The sequence below is a fragment of the Cibotium barometz genome, chromosome 65 (assembly GCF_041138505.1).
Source record: "Cibotium barometz isolate CiBa-2024 chromosome 65, ASM4113850v1, whole genome shotgun sequence".
Classification (NCBI taxonomy): Eukaryota; Viridiplantae; Streptophyta; class Polypodiopsida; order Cyatheales; family Cibotiaceae; genus Cibotium; species Cibotium barometz.
In genome coordinates, this window is record NC_141110.1 from 10,647,146 (window position 1) to 10,669,356 (window position 22,211).

General features: G+C 38.9%; 1 protein-coding gene across 1 annotated transcript; it reads left to right on the forward strand.

Annotated features, from left to right (window-relative positions):
• The first annotated feature begins 2,575 nt into the window (after positions 1-2,575).
• LOC147602909 (uncharacterized) lies at positions 2,576-5,761 on the forward strand. Its single transcript, XM_086797156.1, has 2 exons — positions 2,576-2,680; positions 2,921-5,761. The coding sequence occupies exon 2, from the start codon at positions 2,940-2,942 to the stop codon at positions 5,340-5,342; it is 2,403 nt and encodes an 800-aa protein (XP_086653282.1). The 5' UTR covers positions 2,576-2,680; positions 2,921-2,939; the 3' UTR covers positions 5,343-5,761.
• Positions 5,762-22,211: the final 16,450 nt, after the last annotated feature.

Consider the following 22,211-nt stretch of genomic DNA (forward strand, 5'->3'; position numbering starts at 1 on the left):
GACCTTAGCGGGAGGAGCTTGGGTTTAAAAATTGAGCCTTTTGTAAGAAGGCAAGCTTCTGGATTCTTCCATGGAGGCAATAAAAAGACGAGGCTTTTAAACCCAATGGTAAGAGCCCCTCAATGGAGAGAGAGAGAGAGAGAGAGAGAGAGAGAGAGAGAGAGAGAGAGAGAGAGAGAGAGACGGATGGGCGGTTTGCTCTTGCAACTAGTGAGCAAGAGACAGTGTGTGGTGTATGCAGTATGGAACAAGAGAGAGAGCTCTCTTTCCTTGACCATGCGATGGAGAGAGAGAGAGAGAGAGAGAGAGAGAGAGAGAGAGAGAGAGAGAGAGCACGAATGTAGAGCTAGACAGACGGAATTGTATTCGAGTCCGAGCTACGAATGTAGAGCTAGAGACACGAAATCATATTCAAAACAAGTACCGTAATGTTAAAAAAAAGAGTTATGATTAAGATAGAGAGAGAGAGAGAGAGAGAGAGAGATCTTTTTCAGGTGGACAGGTTTGTGACACATTTGGTTAACTAGGAATGTCTTCATATTTGATGCAAAAGTTGGTATTACATCTCAAAGGTGATGAAAAATAGATAGAGGGAGAGGAGAGACACACACAGAAGCAAACCCTAATGTATTAATCAAATCCTAACCATAGAGGGGAAGCCATGTCCCTTCTCACACAATGCATAAAGCCATCCATAACCTACAACACACTACTTGTGTTGTGTCCACACACAGCTAACCCTAGCTACTGTCCACACACTATGACCAGCTGGACGCGGTCATTTATGTCTCACACATGTTACTAGGTAACATGCTAGCACATAGTACAACTAGCACAAGCTGACATCGAGCTTGAATCTCAATGAAAGGTCGTATAAAAGGGCTATATTGTGGCAAGTCTTTTCCTTGCGATTAACTCATTTGGTGGAGAATGACACGGCTATATATTGGATGAGGGTACTCCGAGCTACACCTGTGGTTCGGAGTAATTAGTGAGAGAAAGCTAGTACATCACATGGTGGCCATATGGCCATTTGTAAAATATTTTTTGGCAATATATCTTCTATTATGAAAAGAGAGAGAGAGAGAGAGAGAGAGAGAGAGAGAGAGAGAGAGAGAGATATCTCACATGAATGTACGAAAATCGTATTCGAGTCTTAGCTGGTAAAAGAAAAAACATATTAATATATATATATCTATGTATGTATGTATATTCTAAGGTCGTAACCTTAGCATATGTCTTTTTTTGTGATCAATAATTATATATATACAAACCAACAAAAAACCTTTACATCAAAATATCTTACCCCCATATCTGTTTATACAAAAACATTAAATACAATTTCATATCCTATTCAGCAGATCACAAATGTCTTAATTAATGAGGCAATAGCCTTGATTAATTAATTAATATGATTTGTTATAATTTTTTCATATCATGAAAACATAGTGGATAGGGTGCATGTCCACCCGGAATCAACTGTTGCATCTAGAGGGAGGGCTAGATGTGTAAACGGCCTAAATGAATTTCTAATAAGAAGAAATTGGTAATTTAAAAATTGAGAGAGAGAGAGAGAGAGAGCGCCTCTTAAGCCTAAGCCTCCTAACGTAAACTTTATTGATCTATACAAACCAACAAAAAACCTTTACATCAAAATATCTTACCCCCATATCTGTTTATACAAAAACATTAAATACAATTTCATATCCTATTCAGCAGATCACAAATGTCTTAATTAATGAGGCAATAGCCTTGATTAATTAATTAATATGATTTGTTATAATTTTTTCATATCATGAAAACATAGTGGATAGGGTGCATGTCCACCCGGAATCAACTGTTGCATCTAGAGGGAGGGCTAGATGTGTAAACGGCCTAAATGAATTTCTAATAAGAAGAAATTGGTAATTTAAAAATTGAGAGAGAGAGAGAGAGAGAGAGCGCCTCTTAAGCCTAAGCCTCCTAACGTAAACTTTATTGATCTATACAAACCAACAAAAAACCTTTACATCAAAATATCTTACCCCCATATCTGTTTATACAAAAACATTAAATACAATTTCATATCCTATTCAGCAGATCACAAATGTCTTAATTAATGAGGCAATAGCCTTGATTAATTAATTAATATGATTTGTTATAATTTTTTCATATCATGAAAACATAGTGGATAGGGTGCATGTCCACCCGGAATCAACTGTTGCATCTAGAGGGAGGGCTAGATGTGTAAACGGCCTAAATGAATTTCTAATAAGAAGAAATTGGTAATTTAAAAATTGAGAGAGAGAGAGAGAGCGCCTCTTAAGCCTAAGCCTCCTAACGTAAACTTTATTGATCTAGAGAGACCAATCGATCTCGAAGAGAGTTGATCACAGATGGGTCCATGTGAGAGAGAAGATTCTTCATATAAGTGAGATTTTTTAAAGGAGAGACGTGAAGAGGTCCGTGGTGGTGAACACGTTTTGCGCCATCATCCAAACGACGTGACGAGCACTCTCGCCTGTGGCTCCCCTCTTCTCTCACCACCTGTTTATAAGCCTGTTAGCCCCATGCCAAATTTTTTGAAGTGTCCGAAATCCTCATCGTCTTCATCGCCACATCTCGTCCTCTCCGCAACCTTTGATCACCGCTGATCTTCATAATATGCAGCTGTATATGAACTTATAATCAATACCTCAAGGTTTAACCATTCTGAATCTTAGTTGCTTTGTAGATTAGTTGAATTATTACATTCTTTAATCATTTCTTAATCTCAAATCATCTAATTTTCGCATACTGCGTCCATTACATTATAAATTGTTCACCTTATTTCAATTGCGAGCTCTGATCGCATATATTTGCTCTTCTTCTGTAGCTTATCTGCATTTCTAAGCTAGGCTTAAATGCGTATATTTAACTTGCCTTATTTGTCTTAATATAGCTAGCTTCTCTACATCAATATGGAGTACAGCAACAGGCCGCCCCAGAGAGCCATCAACTCTCTATCTCCGTGGATTAATAATCTACCTTACAATGCTCTATCAGAAGAGGGCAGCTATGGCGGCTTTGCTCTATATGCTCCTTCTCCTTTGCCTTCACCAATGCATCTCTCTTCAATCGGCAATGCTAACACAATCGAAGCTGGGGCGCAGCTTCCATTTCCCAGCAGAAATGATCAATTCTATGGAGAGAGGAGGAGCTTGCCAAGGCACTTGAGAAGAAGCATAAGCTCCTCTGAAGGCCTGAGGAGGCAAAGAAGGCCCCTCTCTGAGCTCTTCTCAACTACTGCAGAGGATCCCCCTAGCCCTTTTCAAGCGTATCACAGGAGACCATCTCTCTCCCATTTGATGGCTGGCTCCCTTGATTTTGATACATCTTTGGGTTCTGGTGAGGTTATGAAGTTCCAGCATAAATCAGCAGGCTTTTCACCTCAATTGGAGCCCTTATCACATGTCCAAAACGTAGCTAGAAGCTCACATTACATGGGAGCCTCACATCATGGGTTCAGAGCAAGCTCCGACAGGTTTGATTTGGACCCCATGATTAGAAGCCCATTTGATGAACCAACTTATCATGGAGATCCAATAACAGTACCACCTTACTACTCAAATGGGTCTGCTCAATTTGGTGAGTCTAATCTGGTGAATGATGAGATTAATATTGGTGCAAATTCCGATGGTATGAATGAGCATTCTTTCAAGAAAATGCAGTACCTGAGAGCTAGACTCCACACCAAAGCACAAGGTATGCCTTTAAGCCCATTAAATCCTGTTCTAGAAACCTCCCAAAGCCATGAACAAATCAATACCAGCCCATTTAATGTTGATCAAAACAAGCCATTGAGAGACATGCCTACTACTGATCTGCAAAGTGCAGTCTCCACCAAAGCCCACCTTCTTCATCAACACGGGGCATTCAAAGATCCGTCTTATGACCAAAATGGTGCCCAGAAGTACTCTTCTGATCGGTATAGTGCAGTCAAAATCCCTTCTTTTGATCAACAATATGGTGAAGTTGCTTCTAGAAGCCACTTTCTTGGTCACCATGGGATATTCAAAGACCCACCTCCATATGATCATTCTGATGCAGCTGCCCACAAACACTCCCTTGATCAATATAGTGCATTCATCAAAGACCCACCTTATGAACAACATTATACTGGTGTAGCTCATGTGCATGGGCATCAGAAAGTGTTTAATGACTACCCACAAGTGAGCTCTACACAAGCACCAATTGCAAGCAAGCACACAAATCAAACACCTAATGGTGTTGGTGAGATGAATCCAAGCATTGAAATGAATATAAGCTGGAGTGCACCTATGAGCTTGAAGAATGATTTAGGTCAAAGCATGGTATCTCAACCTCTGAATGATCAGATGAAGGCTAAAGGTACAGTTCCCTTGGACAGTAATGAGCTGGGAAACTATGGAAATATCAATATGGGAAGCCATGGATATATTACTATGGAAACAAAGTATGCAGAGAGCTGGATTAATCAGCCTCTCCAAACCAAGGGGCAATCTATATTGGACAATGTGACAGAGAACATTGTGAAAAAGCTTACCCTTTCATCTTCCAAGTACATTAATCAATCATGGACTGAAGCGGCCATAAGTTCTGCTAAACTGCTTTTCAAGAGGGTTTTGGTAGTGCAAATACAGGCTCTAGCACCAAAGTTTATTGAGATATCTTCAAATCAGAAGAAGCTTGGAGCTCAGAAATGGGCTCTGCAAGGATCAATCGTCACTGTCAAGCAAGGGTACCTCTCCCACCATGGGCTTTGCCTACTTCACCTGCAAAAGGTTTTCTATGAGATTGGAACAAGCACATTTGATCTACTAATCAAGATTAGGGATAATCTCCATGAAATGCTAATCAAGCCCAGTGTTACAGATGAAAGCGGGCAATTAAGGATAGCATGTGTAGGAGGGGGGCCTGGCTGCAGCGCAGTGGCTCTGCGTCTTTTTTTCCTCATGCTAAGGCCATCTTTGCAAGTGCAGGTGGACGTTTGCGCTGCAGATGAATACTACAAGCAAATCATAGAGGAGATTAGCTTAAAAGACATCAAATTTTCAGGCTTAGACATATTTCAGATGATTAGGATGAACCCATCTCTGCTGAGGTATTACAAGATGCTAATTCTGGTGAACTGTTTAAGTGAGCCTAAGGGTGAGCCCAGCATTGGCCTGCAATGGAAAGGCATGTGGGATATCCTGTATCAGAATGCCTCATGGGGGGCTGTTATTGTGGTGTATGAATCTCTCTCATGCAGGTGGGAGGACATTGCGCCGCCCACAGTTGCCCAATGGGGATTTGCGTCTGTGCCTGGCCTAGACTGTGTACGCATTGCCAGAAAGCTGTGATTCCCTCTCTTTTTTTTCCCCTTCTTTCCCCCGCATCCCGTTAATTTTGATTCAAATTTTTGCCCTCTGTATACAAAATGATCAATTCTGCCAGTCCTCCTTATCGCTTTCCCTTTGAAACGGGGGTACTCCTTCACTGTATTTTCTTCCCGGATTCATTTTTCTCCCTCATATTTCAAGCAGTGCTCAGAGTGAAGGGTTCTAATTTTCACCGCTCAAAGTGAGAAAAACTTGAATTTAAAGATTCATATTTTTGAAAATTTAGCTTTACAACAGGTTAACCTATGCATTTTTCCCATTAAGGAAAAGTTAAGCTTACCGGCCATCCTTTTGCCACTGGTTAGAAAAAAAGTTTGTTAGTTTGTTTTGAACACCGGGAGCATGCATGTACTACTTGTGTGGAGCAGTCATGGAGTATGCTCGGCCTGAAATTTACCCTAGACTTCAAAATTTTCAAAATTGAAAGCTCTTGGCCTTCATTTGAATTCAAGTTTAAGCCTGCCGGACATCCAAAGATGAGGTGTGCAAGTGGATTTTATCTATTTGAAGATCGGACATATGAAAGAGAGTATGGAATGCACCTGTTCAGCATGTTCATGTGAAGGACGACCAAATGGGAAAATGCTCAATTTAATGGGCTTGATGTGAAAAGCCTTAAAGTTGTTTAACAACTTTAAGAAAGAGGAAAATGCTCAATTTAATGGGCTTGATGTGAAAAGCCTTAAAGTTGTTTAATAACTTCAAGAAAGAGGAAAAGGGCATGAAAAGTCCCGCTCTCTTAACTTTCGCACATGAAGCAAAGGCGACCGACATGCCCGGACGAAATATATTAGAAAACAGGTAAAATTATATTTTAATCACTAGGAATTGTGTTTTTTATGGCCTTTAATTGTAAGCTTCTTTTTAGTGGTAGCCTTCACATGAAGGCTAAAATGGCTTTGATGTCCATTGCAACCTTCATGTTTAAGCATGCCCGACATCCAAAGATGAGGTGTGAAAGTGGATTTTATCTATTTGAAGATCGGACATATGAAAGAGAGTATGGAATGGACCTATTTAGAATGTTCATGTGAAGGACGACCAAATGGGAAAATGCTCAATTTAATGGGCTTAATGTGAAAAGCCTTAAAGTTGTTTAATAACTTTAAGAAATAGGAAAAGGGCATGAAAGGTCCCGCTCTCTCAGCCTTCACACATGAATCGAAGGCAGCCGCGAGGCTCCAACGAAATATATTAAAAAACAGGTAAAAATAGCCAACCGCCACCCTGTGCACTGACCAAATAAACTTGTTATATTGCTCAAGCGTCCAACGAATGACCGATTAACGGCCTCCAATAAGAAGTTGCCACATATATAAGGCCTGCAAAGGGGCCTTTCTCTTTATTCTCAGAGCCGCATTTGCCTTTGTTCTCACGGAGCTTCGTTTGGAGAGCATACAAGCAAATTAAGCGTTTTGCAAAGGAGGTTCATCAATTTATCACCAGAGGTATGCGTGTATAAAGACTATTTCCCGTGTTCTGATTACTTCTTGTTTTGTAAATACATGCATAAGCCTGCCATGCACATGCATATGGGCGGGTTTATTACATAAGCACATGGGTTTTTTATAAATGTATATGGACTTAAGCGTAAGTTATGTGATAATGTATGCATAAGCATGTCATCTCATCAAGGCAAGGAGGTACCTACATGGGCTGTGTTTAACACTAAAACTAGCTCTCCATATGAGAATGACTATGAGGAGTACATCCCTCTTTCTCCTGACCACCCATGACCGAACACTTTCATGTCTATGTTGACAACACCATGGGGAGGACTTCGTACTACTGAAAGCAAGCCTTGAAGTCCAATCGAGTTTGCATCTATGTAGCATCCATATGTTTCTTCTCGACATATTTCACCCATATCCCGAATTACTAGTCCCATAGCCTTGCCATCTCGGCCACCGAGATCCCCTCCAAACGTCGGGACTCAATCTAGAGCAACTCAATCCAGGGTGACCTCAAGTGCTCAATCCAACCCAACTCAATCTCTAAAGGATGGACCCCCATCAAAGAAGGCTAAGGTTACAGGAATTGTTGGTCTAATAGCATAATGTACACTTTACTACATCATTATGATGAGGTTTGGACACACATCAATAAAGGAAACTTTCAAGCGAAAGATTGGAAAGTTATCCCAGACATGTTGAACAAAGATACAAGTGGCTCATCAAGCCGACCAAGTTAAAAAGAGCATAGACACCTTGAAGAAAGCTATAAGAAAGAAAAGGTAAAGCAGAATTACACAAGAGGGGTTGAGCCATCATCATGGCCTTTTTATGAGAAATGTGATACATTGTGGGGGAAGTACTCCAAAATGCACTAGCTTGATGAATTCTCTCAACACCGATGGTATGGCAGAGGCAGCAGTTGTTGATACTAGGGGAAGTACTCCAAAATGCACTAGCTTGATGAATTCTCTTGACACCGATGGAATGGCAGAGGCAGGAGTTAATACTAGGGTAGACGTAGAGATACTGGATGATGAGGAGGATCAAATTGTGGACGGAGGCATTAAAGTAGCAGCAGATCAAGCTGGAATGAAAAGCAAAGAAGGCAGCATTCTCCATGATGGTGTGAAAGGCCAAAAGTGAAGGAATTGAAGAAATCCTCAATAAAAACTCTTGGTTGATCGATGGAGATGGCGATGAAAGTAGTATCAGATAAACTAGCGAGATTGAAGCAGTAAAAGGATGATTCATTGAAGAGAGACTATTTCAGATAAGTTATAACACATGAAGAAGAGACTTGAAGAAGAGACAAAGAGGAAAATAACCTATTTAAACATACAAGTGGAAATTGCAAAGATTCTTAGCAAATTAGGCAAAGAATGATAAGGATTTAATCATGGTATTGATGTGTTACTTTTGTATTCTTGTTATGTGCTTTAGGTATTTGAGAAATCTTTACTACTTGTGCGCAGACATTTGGAACCACTCACCCCAAGGTAACATAGTAGATTGATTAAAGGTACACATCAATCCATGCATCCTCTTGTGATTTTTGATTTATTTTGTCGATGCTTAATTCTGCTCCTTGTCAGACTACAATTGAAATGCAACATAATTGTATTCTAGTAGGCACTTTAATTCTTATTTTATGTGCCTTTATGATGCAAAGTGTAATCATTGAATTCCTAGAAAAGGAGGGGTGGAGGTACAGTCCTCGAGAATGGTGGTGTTTCCCATGCCAGGTGACTTTTTGGAGACGCATTCACTCTAGTCTTTGGTCTGAAGCACAACTTGAAAATCAACATAGGTTTGTTTACGCATATCAAATGTCATATAACTCATTCCATGTTTTGCATGAAATGATTGAGCCCCATTTGCCATCCACACATAGTGAAAACATAGTGCGCGATTCTATACTTGCTAACCTTGCATTAGCAACTATTCTTTGGAGATTAGCACATGGTCATTCTAGTACATCAATTTCACATTTATTTTGGATTGGGGAGTCCACTATTTGTAAATATATGGGCATCATCATCCATCTTTTGTGCTTGCCGACAATGTTTGTAAGACATGGAATAGTGGTGCCTATTGGAGATCGCTTGGTCAAAATTTATTTCTGAGTTTGAGGAAATCACCTCTTTGAAAATATGTGTGGTGCCTTAGATGGGACACACATCAGGTTGCAACCAAAGCCACCACAAGAGTGTTTTCCAGCTCAATACGTGAGTCGACATGGTTTTCTAAGCATTGTGCTTCAAGGGATTGCTCACTTTACAAAAGTTTGAAGAGGGGTGAGGTATTGGACACTCCAATAGTGGGCAAAATATACAACCTTATATTGCTAACTCAGCATATAAGCACACTAGTTTCCTTGTGAAGCCATTTAGACAAGTTGCAGGACAAATGCTTGAGTTCAAAATAGAGTTCGATAGGCATTTGTCCAAAGGAAGAGTGAAAGTTGAAAATGCCTTTGGAATTTTAAAGAACAAGTGGTGCATATAGACACAGTTGAATGTCGCATTGCATTTTTCCCCAAAAGTGGTTGGTGTGTGTTGTGTGCTACATAATTTTGTGCAAATGTGTGGTGAGGTAGAACCACAAGAACAAGATTATCCTCATCCAAATGGTGGTGGTGGCAATAGGGTTGGCATGGGGAGAGAACGAGAACTTGGACGGTAGCTACGTGCCGCCTTGTTTCGTCATTTTTCGTTTACGATTGAGAAGGGAGATGCAAAGACAAATGAGTTTTTTTTTTTACATTTGCTCTCTTTTTTACTTTTACTAACTATGAGGGGTGGGTAGGGGAGCCTCTTGGTCATAGAATGGCCTACCATGGTTGCTTAGGGGTTCGATTCCCCTCAAGCTCAATTACTTTGTTTGTGCATGTTTACAGGTGCGATGGTCGGACGGTCGAACTTTCATGTGCGAGATCCATCCGACCGACAATGTCCGTCAAATTCTTTGCCACCGGTCGGAATTTTTGGAGTGTGCAAGATACCACTCCAGCCGACAAGTTTTGATCGATCACTCTTTTGCCAGATGGAGCCCACCGGTCGGAGAAATGTGCGCATGCTATCTCTCTTCATCACCGATTTAATGGCCCAATGAGAATTAATGAGGAGAATGAGGAGAGTTATAAAGAGTATCGATCTTGCAGCATGTGTATAGTGAATATGTTTGTAGTATGGCAAATCAATCAAGAAAGAGGTAACGCTTGTTCTGCGCTGATGCAATGAATTTTTCATCATCATGTTATTGCTCAAAGAGAGATTGGATGGAGAGAGAGAGAGACAGCTTAGAGTTAATGTCACATGTGAAACTTGGCACGAGCCGTTTTACAAGTTAAAAGTGTCTTGTTAGTTATTAGGACCTTTACACAATAAGGTGTAGATTTATTCCACTAAGCCTATGGTTGAACTACGTAAGGTTACATATACATAACCTTTGACACTCCCCCTTAAAGGTGAACCTTACAATAGCCCTATGGGCTTACAGAAATCCTCATGTTTGAGTTTTGGTATGGGCTTAGTTAAGAAGTGAGCCCATGTGTGAGTTGTAGAAGCCAAGTGTTGCATTTGGCCATTTTTAATTAAATCCCAATGTGCTTTTTCTTTTCATGGTGTTGAGGGGCCAAAAATATGCAAGATATTAGAGGGTAAAGGATATTACAAGAAATGCCAATTTCCTCAAGTTGTCATTGTATCCCTTCTTTTGATGAAATTGAGGTAGGCTACCATGTACTCAGCCTTAGTGGAGGATAGTGCTATGGAATTCAGCTTCTTGCTTTGCTAGGAACCAGTAAATAAACGATCTCCAATGGGTACATCGATGACTAGTAATATATAATCAACATTATCAAGCTCAGGTTGAAAATAATTAGGGACATCTTCTTTTTCTGTATCCCCTTGTTGTCCCTCTTATCTTGATACTATCTCTTTACCATACTATTCTTGGAGTTTTGCTATATATTGATCAGTAAAAGCAGGAACCAATCTCAACATTTGATTGACCTTCATATGATTGACCTCTTATCTTGGTACTATTGCTTTACCATATTGTTCTTGGAGTTTTGCTATAAATTGATCAGTAAAAGAAGAAACCAATCTCAACATCTGATTGACCTTCATATCCACTCGAACATTCAGCATTGCTTCAAACAATTTAGCTGACACTCCTTCCCAAAACCTCCCTTATGCTTTTCCTAACATCTAGTTGACCTTCATATCCACTTAAGCATTCAGCATTGCTTCAAGCACTTCAGCTGACAGTCCTTCCTAAACCTCCCCTGTGGTTTTTGTAACATCTGACAAAACCTAATTTTGCAATGTATTTCCCATCAATAAATCCTATGACTTTTCCAATTATCCCTTACTCTATGCACCAAGTTGTGACTCTCTTATAGGTTCAAAATGCTTCTAGATAGCTTGAATTTTCCTCAATACTCCTGCTCTTACTTGGTGTTAATCCTTCCAATTAATAGGATCAGACTATAACTTACTATCTTGCTCATTCCCCGTCCTAGATTTTGCCTTAGATCTGATTACCAACATAGACAAGTCACCTCCACCTACCGCACCTTAAGTTTTTCTCCTTGAATCATGCTCCATTTGAGGTAAACTCATGTTCTCTGTAGGCAACTTTTCTTCTTAAACTAATTTTTATTATCTGTCTTTTTCTTCTTCTTGAAAGATCCCTGTCCCCTCAACGCAACGAATTCTAGGGTGCTAGCAACGAAAGTAGCACTTCTTGCACGAGGCAGGGTCCCTCACTCGGGGCCTCACCCACGTATATCCGGACAAGAGACTAATCCCTCGGTTCTTCCAAAACCGAACCCAAAAAACTTCCCTCGCCCGAAAAGCACGGGCGATTCCTCTATTATTTTTACTCTACCATAGTCAAGAGCCTTAACTAACTGAACTGATCTAACCGAACCCATAAGTCCCATAGTCAGATCAAGGAAAAGACTTGCACTTGGATCATAAAGACCAACGCTTTTTTTCCTCATTGAGAGGCACAGCCGTTGATTCTTTTCCATAGAACAATTTTTATCTGGGATTTATTTCATCTATCATACAATAACAGAATTGAGTCTCATTTTAGGGATCCAGTGGGTTAGCCAACCGCACCCAACCATTGTAGTGATGGGATCCATTTAAGAATTTGGTTAGGTTTTGTCCCGGGTACCAGGGAAAAGAGTTCCCAGGCCCCCTAGCCGGATATTCATGCAAACTTAAAGCTAGTCACACCACTTACAAACCCAATATGAAATCGCCTTTTTCACAGATTTAGCTGTCTTTAAAACAATCTTTTAATGAAACTATAGTATCACTGATCATAATCCTCCAAAATATCCGGTTGAATCCTAATTTCCAATTTTTCCTTTATCGGTGTACCTATGGCATCATTTGCAACCAAAACGCTCACCACCTGTCCACTCAGGGGTCTTTTCAATAGTTCCTAGCTCATAGTACCCGGCAATATATTCACTTATAAAAATCAAAATGGAATCTCCGTTGAAGATCAGCAAGATCAACCAACATATCCATATAAAAGAGCCATGGACTCATCCGTTGAGGACCAGCAAGGTCAATCAACCATATCCATGCCCGAATTCAAAAAACAACTCTTACTTCTTGATCCAAATATCTTCCCCAACGCACGTGTGGGTATCTTCGGCGACCTAGATGTTGAAATGTCAAGCTCGTATATAGCTGGAGGATAGCACATGGGTGCTGACAGAGTGACAGTATGGTAGATGGATATCGTGTGGTGTGTTTATGACCGCGTCCAGCTGGTCATGTGTGGTGTGGACAGTACATTAGGTTTACTTTGTAGTGTGGACATAACACTATGTTGTGTTCTCTTTTGTGTGTGTGAGAGAGATGATGACTATGGCTTCTCTCCTTCTTTATGATTGATGGATATGGATTAGGGTTTGCTTTTCTTGTGTGTGCTCCCTCCTGCTTCTGTTTTTTATCATGGTATCAGAGCCTAGAGCTCATTAGTTGTGTTGTGAGAGTGAGTGAGAGAAGAGGGAAGAAGAAGAAGAAGCTGTGAAGATTTCCACTGAAGCTGTGGAGCAAAAGAAAGCTGTGGAGCTCACCTCAGTTTACAGATCTGAAGCTTGGCCTAACTGGTAAGAGTAGCAAAACTCCCTTGAGCGGATTGCAGGTGCCAAAGAGCAGGTTCAGTAAAGATTGAAGTGCATAAAGCAAGCAGAAAATTTCTGGTTTTTCTCTAAGCTTTCATGCAAAGCTTGAAGTGAATATACTCTTGGCAAATGTATACACAAAGGCACGTGTATTTGAGCTTGCACATGTATTAGCAAAGTGGGCACAAGCAACATACAGAATCTTGAAGCAGATTGATGCATACAGATTTGAGCAAAATCAAGTGAAAGTGAATTTATGCAAAAGTTTCTAGTTTTTCACAAAAACAGTGAACATACCCCCTGTGGTGGGGAGGATCGATTGCCGAAGCTAGAGGAAAAATTGAGCCAAACCCTTCAAGAACAAGGTAGCTTAGGTCATTTCTAAGGTGCTGATGTTGTCAATGAGCAAAAGCCCTTTCTCTACAGGCCCCAGGAGTAGGCGGCGCTACTTCATGCAGTATTTTGGACTGATTATGGTGTTTTTGGCATAGCACACTCATTTCTACATCGATTTGGGAGCTTTAAAGCTTGGAGTTCTTAGCAAAAGTGTGATTGAGAGTTGTATTACATTTGGGGCAGCTCATTTGATGTATTTGGAGCTCATTGAAGTCATTTATCAGAGATTTGCAGGTTTGCAGAAGTTCTGTCCAGAAACAGAGCATTACTAATCAAGGCATTAATCCTTGTCTATATCAAATTGGCCTAATTCCTTTGGTACAAGTGAAGTACCAATAGTTGCTAAGCCTTTGGTTCAAGAATTTTTGAATTTGGGTCAGATTTGAAGGAGATAGAGCACTTTTAGTGAGAGGTGGTACCTGACATATGCAGAAAAAGGCAAACCAGAGAGCTACAAAAATTGGTGGTTCTCATTAACCTTGAAGAATTTGATCAAACCCTTCTAGGATATGTTGGATCAATGTTTTATGAAGCCAATGAATGCATAAACATCAAATTTGAACAAGATTTGAAGGAATTAGAGCAAGATCTTTGACTGGTTCTCTGGCGATAAAAAAAACCATAAATTTTTTGTGAAGAAGTATCATTTGTTTTCAACCTTGATCGAGTATACATTGTTGATGAAGCATTGTGGGATCTAAAAGCACATATATTGCAATCATTTGATGTGATTTGGAGAGATTTGGAGCATTACAGGTACTTCATACATTGTGTTCAAAGGGGTACATCTACTACCTTGCAAACATGGGAGATGGTCCGATACAAATTGTTGGAGAGAAGCTTGACAGAACTAACTTTCAAGTGTGGAAGTTTCGAATGAAGAGTTTTTTGAAAGGCAAAGGTTTATGGAGTCTCGTGTCGGATGAAGACCCGGAGCCATTTCTACCTCCTCAACCCAATAATGCTCAGTTGGTGGCTCACAAGCAATGGGTAGAGCGGTCTTCGAAAGTGTTGCATTACTTTTCAATATGTGTAACAGATGCCTTGCTTATTCACATCCAAGATGTAGATACAACGAAAGAAGCGTGGGATATATTGTGCCGAATGTATGAGACAGACACTGGTGCAAGGAAGATACAACTAAAGCAACAGATTCACAGTGTAACACGAAGGAATAGGAGTATACATGAGTATGTTCAGGAAATCAAGGGTTATGCAGATTCACTATCATCAATTCATGCCCCAATGGATGATGATGATTTGGTTGCTCTCACATTGCGTGGTTTAGGTCGGGAGTACAAATCTTTTGATACTTCCATCTCAGTAAGGTTGGGAGGAATGCCAGACTTTAATGAGCTTGTGTCATTGCTCATTGTGGAAGAATTAAAGCTTGGACTTGGTGGTATGAATATTACAGGTGGTGCATCCTCATCCAGTAATGATGAGCATGCCAGGAATCAGGCTTTTTACTCATCTAGAGGCTCTCGAGGCAGGGGGAGATTTACCCCTCGAGGCCGTGGTTGGAATGACAAGTCTACTCAACCACAATCAAATCAGAATTTTCAGAATTCACAGTCATCATTTGGACCACGTGGAGGTCGTGGATTTCAATCCCATAGGGGGAGAGTTGGAACAGGTGCTCGTGGTAGAGGACGATGGCAAGGTCCTCAACAAAATTTGAATGGGATTGAATGTCACTATTGTGGCAAACTTGGACATATGGCAAAAGATTGTTACAAAAAGCAGAATGATGTCAGGAATGGAAGACCACAACATGGAAATTATGCATCTACTAGTAACAATGATGGGAGTTCAAATCATCTTTTTGCAATGAAGCACATTATGGGGACAATGGATTCTCAGAATGCTGGAGATGAGTCATGGTATATGGATTCGGGTGCCTCAAACCACATGACATGTCATGGTGAGTGGTTTGAGAAGATGCAACCATTGGGTACAAATGGTTATGTGGTCACAGGAGATGATACTCAGCATCTTATAACACATGTCGGCAGTGTGCCTTTGAGGATGCATGATGGAAATGTGAAGAATATGTCAGAAGTGCTATATGTACCATCCATTACAAAGAATTTGGCATCAGTAGGCCAAATGGTTGAGCAGGGACTACAAGTAAGATTCAATGAGAATGGCTGTTTTGTGGAAGAATTTAAGCATGGCTGTAGATTGATTGCCAAGGGCAAGAAGGAAGGAAGGTTGTTCAAATTGGATGCAGGCATACCAGAATTGAGCTCAGCCATGTTTTCAAAGAGCAATGGGATTGTGCAGGACATTGATATGTGGCACAAGAGGATTGGACATGTCAATATACAGAGATTAAAGAACATGCAAACAAGAGGTATTGTCAGTGGATTGCCTAGATTCAAATATGATGGACACATGCATGTTTGTGAAGCCTGTCAGTTTGGAAAGCAGGCAAGGTTGAGGTTTCCTAGAGAAGGAAATATGAGTAACAGGCCACTTGAGATAGTACACAGTGATGTATGGGGTCCTGCATAAAACCCATCTATCAAAGGCAGTCTATACTATGTGACATTTATAGTAGATGATTTCAGCAGGATGACATGGATATACTTTCTGAGAGAGAAGAGTGAAGTGTTGGAAAAGTTCATGGATTTCAAGGCTCTTGTAGAAAAGCAATATGGCTGTTGGATTAAATGTTTGAGAACAGATGGAGGTGGTGAATACACCTCAAAAGCTTTTGAGCATTTCTTGAGGAAGCATGGAATAAGAAGACAGTTGACTTGCAGGTATACACCTCAGCAGAATGGTGTGGCTGAGAGAAAGAATAGAGTCATATGTGAAGTGGCAAGGGCCATGCTCAATGAAAAGAGCATGCCAGATTACTATTGGGCAGAAGCATGTGCTACTGCAGTGTATATTCTGAACAAAACACCTACAGCAGCCATTCATGGAAGCACGCCAGAGATGCAGCTTACAGGTTACAGGCCAGACATTGGACATCTCAAAGTTTTTGGATGCATAGCTTATGTACATGTGCCTGACGAAAGAAGAAGGAAGTTGGATCCTAAGGCAGAGAAATGTGTATTTGTTGGATATGCACAGGATCGAAAGGCATACAAATGTTATAACCCTCAAACTAGACAAGTGGTCATTTCACGAGATGTGGTGTTTGATGAGCTTGCTAGTTAGTACAAAGCAAAAGATGAGGGAGTCATTGAGTCATTTGAGGCAGATGTGCCTGTGAACTTGCCTTAAGCAAGTTCTAGTTCTACTACTATGTCTAGGCCAGCAGAAGAAGCTGAGAGTAGCAGTGTACGTCCATGGTCAGGACATTTGAGGCATGAGAGTGTGAGCACTGGGAGTAGTGCTATGGATAAAGGAAAGAAGAAGGTCGAAGGAATTGGAATCACAGGTTATGAATCATCTAGTTCAGAGAGTTTGGATGAGGAGCTCGGCATACCTGTTTTACGCACACCTGGTGCTAGGCAGGACAGATATGTGCCACCACATGCTAGAGTTACAGGTGTACAGAGTGACCTGCAAAAAACAGGTGGCCTGGTGTCAAGAAGGCTATAAATCTCCCCTTCTACTTTCCATAGGAAAATTGATTGCTTTCACGAGATGTGAGTTTAAGAAAACAAGTGGCTTGGTGTCAAGGAGCTTATACATCTCCCCTTCTACATTTGAGTCCATGCTGATGAGTGCGGATTGTAAAAAGAAAATTCAGGAAATCTATCAAGATTGAAATATTCAGATAAATGATTAATTTATTCCTCATTGGAATTCGTAACTAATTTAGAAATCAGTTAAGTGAATATTCAAAGAAAGAAATTCAGTAAAATAGTAACTGAATTATCAAACCTTTTCAAGAAAGATAGTTCAGGAAAAATCTTATCCGACTCAAACCTTGAATCAGATTATGACCAAGACTAATCGCAGTTCACCTAGCGCTTCACTCATAGGCCGCTTCCTTGGTCCCTCATCCATCGTACCAGAATCTCACCATTTAGAATACAGCTCTACCACGTGGTAGAGCAAGATCAAATGCAATTCTACCTCCTTGGTTCTTGTCATGTGAAGTAGGTCTCTTCTTGGAGTAATTGGTTTTGTTAATCTGCATGGTACACAGTTAGATCGATGCATTCTAGCTCCACCACATGGTAGAGCTAGACCTTAAATGTAATTCTAGCTCCACCACATGATAGAGCTAGACCTCAAAGTATTTGATCTAGCTCTACCACGTGGTAGAGTTGTATTCTACCTAGACCACATCGTAGAACTTTAAGGTCTAGCTCTACCATGTGGTGGAGTTAGAATGCATCAATCTAGCTGTACTGTGAATATAAAACGACAGAAATTTCTCTCTTAGAGTATTTCATTATTCATTTATCAAATACTCATAGAATTTAAACATAGAATTTAAGAGAATTCTAATTTTGATATAAAAATTCTTTATGCATCTATTTATGCATAAAAATCAACTTCAATGGGAATAACACTTTTATTTTAAAAAATCCTTTTATGCATCTATTTATGCATAAAATCAAATTTAATAGGAATAACACTTTTAAAATAAAAAGAATTTCTTTATGCATCTATTTATGCATAAAAATCAATTTTTATAAGAATAACGCTTTTATAAAAAAATTTATAAGAATTTTTTTATAATAAAAAAATTCCTTTATGCATCTTTCTATGCATAAAAATCAAATTTAATAAGAATAACACTTTTATAGTAAAAATATTTTCTTTATGCGTCTTTCTATGCATAGAATCAATTTTCATAAGAATAACACTTTTATAATTAAGAAAATTCCTTTATGCATCTTTCTATGCATAAAAATCAAACTTAATAAGAATAACACTTTTATAATAAAAAGAATTTCTTTATGCCTCTATTTATGCATAACAATTAATTTTTATAAGAATAACGCTTTTATAATTTAAAAAAATTTCTTTATGCATCTTTCTATGCATAAAAATCAAATTTAATAAGAATAACACTTTTGTAATTTAAAAAAATTCCTTTATGCATCTTTCTATGCATAGAAATCAAATTTAATAAGAATAACACTTTTGTAATTAAAAAAATTCCTTTATGCATCTTTCTATGTGCATAGAAATCAAATTTAATAAGAGACACTTTTGTATAAAACAATTTCCTTTATGCATCTTTCTATGCATAAAAAATCAAATTTAATAAGAATAACACTTTTGTAATAAAAAAATCCTTTATGCATCTTTCTATGCATAGAAATTAATTTTTATAATTAATATCAGTGATATCCATGCATATTCATAGGTGAATATGTACATGGAGTAATTAGAATATTTCTTTTAGATGTAAAAATGGTGGGAATTACTCTTTTGGAATAACATAAAAGCAAACTTTCTTTTTCACAAAATTTTAAAAAAATTTGCTATAACCTCCTTTGTATGGCTGACCATTTCTCATTTTTATCTTTCTTTATTTAACTTAATTAATCCAATTTAGAATTATAGAACTCTAATCTACACAATTTTTTAAATTCAAGAGAGTAAACAATAAGAAGAGTTTAATTAATCACTTAGTTAATCTTTCTAGGATTAAAAAAGGTTGGAATGTAAAGAAGAGAAGGGGGTGGCCTTTTCATCAAAGGCATAGCATTTGAATTTAATTCAAACATCTGCAAAACATGAAAATCAAGAAAACCATAGATTTTTCATTAAAAATTCATAAACAAGTAAGAAAATTAGCATACATGGAGCTTGTAAGCTCTCCTTTGGCTTGAGGGATTGAGGGTTCTACTCTTGTTTGAAGCAAGAGTGGCCACCAATTCACTCTGGAGAGGATTAGGCCAAAAACAATTGATTTATTAAAAAGTTCAATGTAGATGACTCAGGACAGGAGTAGAGTAATAGTGCAATTTTTTAGATCAGTTTGGTGAATTTTTGACTATTTTTGGGTCAGTTCAGCTTACTTATTGGATCTAGTTTTGAAATAGGATGGAGGAGAGATGAAAATATCTCATTTTATTGATTAAAAATTGGGGATCATGATGAGAAAAATGTGCCTACTTCATGAGGGGAGATCCCCACACTGAGGTGTCAAAATTCAGTTTTTTTATTTTTTTTCTTTGGTCCTTAGTCCACTCTTCTTATGTGAACATTTACTCATTTTTGGGGGGGGTTTTCTTTTATTCTTCAATTTATCTCCTCTGATCTACACTTGGATTGATCCTATTGGCCCAAAGGAACCTTTATCCGACCACCAAAAATTTCTAAAAATCTGGACCCTTAGGCTAAGGTCTTTTATACCTATTTTCAATTAATTCCAATTGCACATTGGAAAGTTCTTTTTGAATTTCTGTTTCAAGGGAAACCATTTTAGACACTAGGAGGATTTTTATATCCAAAAATATCTCAATTTTGAATTACTTCCCTCTAGACATTTTCTCTCTCTAGGCCAAAACAGGGTAAAATAGGATCTTTCTTTTATTTCAGAGAGGGGAATGATTATAAGATCAGAAGGGAAGGTTCTTACACCTGTACACCTCAAAAGCTGGAGGGAGGAATCTTACACTTCTTCTCAATTCATTCCTCACACCATCTAAATCTTCTACATCCTCTTCCTTCATTAGAACTATCTTTATCCTCCAAGTCATCTGAGTCATCTGTATAGTCTTCATCAAAATATTTATTTGATTTGCTTTTATTTTTGCTTTTCTTTCCACCCATGCATCTTTTCGCCCTTGTAGCAGCTTCCACCATAGCATCAAAATCATTTGGAGCATTTAATGCATCTCTTCCTACTACAGCAACACTTCTTAATCCGTGAGACAAAAATAATCTCCCAACATTCCTCTCATTTTCTAGCAATCTTCTGTTCAAATTTTTAAACTTCCATACAAGTCCTCCACTAACAAGTCTTCTTGTTTAAGCTTTCTTAGCTTCTTTAGAAGTTCCTCTATGGTTTTTCTCTTCCAAAATCTTGCGAAAAGCTTGCACCCTGGTAGAATGTCCTGTTGAACCTCTTGTCTTAATGGTGGAAGATCTAGATCATTGTAAGGACCCGATATCATTCCTAGAGCATTTTCCAAGTGATTGTTCTTCTTAATCTTAATCAGAAAAGCTCTCAAGTGTACTCGAAGCTCCATAATTATGAGGAGGCTTTCTTGAACAATTTTCCACACTGCTCATTAACTACCACATCCCTTGGAATCTCCCCTACTACAGAATGTTGTCCTCCACCAAATGCCTAAAAAAGATCACCTTTTGCTATACTCAGCCACCGTCAAACAAATTGCCCAGATAGAATTAAGCTTGGGAATGTGAAATAGTAGGATTGCCAAGTGTATGGGGTAGATTTAGCCCTAACAAGATAGAAAATTAACGTACAATTGATAGGAAAAGAATAGATAAACACATTTATCAATCACAGCCTTCACATCTATCAAAGGTATTGTGACATAGGAAATAATGAACATCTTGAATTCTAGCATTCTAGTACATAAAACTAGCATGGATATCAATCAGGCTTAGCACAAAAATAGTATGCAACACCGTATACATATATCATTCATAGATAACTTTTTTAAGAATAGATACATTGTCTTTATATTTGTGCCATGGTCTGAAAAGGCATCCCAAAAACCCAAAAGATAACCTTCCATCTACTTCGTGAATTTTCATATCCCTAAAAGTGATTAAGGCTAAATACTAAGGTAATATCATGCTTTTACGGCAACCGTGAGAGCTTTCATTGCTGTGTGGCAGGGTTGGATGGATGTAAAGAATGATTTCTTACATGGTGATTTTCAAGAAGAAGTACATATGATTCAACCACCAAGTTATGAGAGTGATGCACATGTAGATTTTGTGTGCAGATTATGCAAAGCCTTGTATTCTTAAAGCAGGCACCTAGAGCATGATGGTCAAACAAGATCAGGGAGTATCTTATTACCATAGGATTTCAGATATCCAATGTAGATTTTTCACTTTATGTGAAAAGGTCAGATAGAGGGATCCTGCTATTAGTCATTTGTATGGATGACTTGATTATCATTGGTCATAGTGATGCTGACATATATTATGTCAGGATACTTTTGAAGTATAAGTTTGAGGTGAAGGATTTGGGTGAGCTGCAATATTCCTTGGGTATAGAGGTGGTGAGATCACCTCATGGCATTTTGTTGTTACAGAGACAGTATGGCTTGGACATATTGTCCAAGTATGGTATGTCATATTCTAAACCTATTCTAGTGTCATTGGAGCAGAACACAAAGCTTTCTATAGATACATGTGAGCTTTTAGAGGATCTCACTATGTACAGGCACATAGTGGATAGCTTGATCTAGATGACCATTACTAGGCCAAACTTGAGCTATGTTGTTGGACTTGTCTCAGTAATTAGTTTATGAAAAAGGCCCCAAGGAAGCCACACTTGGGTTTGGCTAAATGGATTCTTAGGTACATAAAGTTCACATTCAATTATAAACTTTCCTATGAGTGACTGGCACACAAATATAGCTAAATTGTTACACACAGGCTAATTGGGCTGGTAGTGTCTCAGATAGGATATATATCATCACGACTTTATGTTTACTTTTGGAAGTGCTATTGTGAGTTGGAGGAGCAAGATACAGTCAACACAGTTGCCTTATCAAGTTCAGAGGTAGAGTATAGGGGTGTTGTTCTATGTCAGTTCATGAGGTAGCTTGGTCATATGGATGAGCCCATGTGTAGGGCCATTTTCATTTATTGTGACATGAGTATAAGCTAGCGAGTAATCCAATATACCATGCCAGAACAAAGCACATTGAGGCACATTATCACTTTGTGAGGGAGAAGGTTCTAGCACAGGTG

Excerpts from the sequence above, each read along its gene's own strand:
- LOC147602909 (XM_086797156.1), top strand. The coding sequence starts at position 2,940 with ATGGAGTACAGCAACAGGCCGCCCCAGAGAGCCATCAACTCTCTATCT.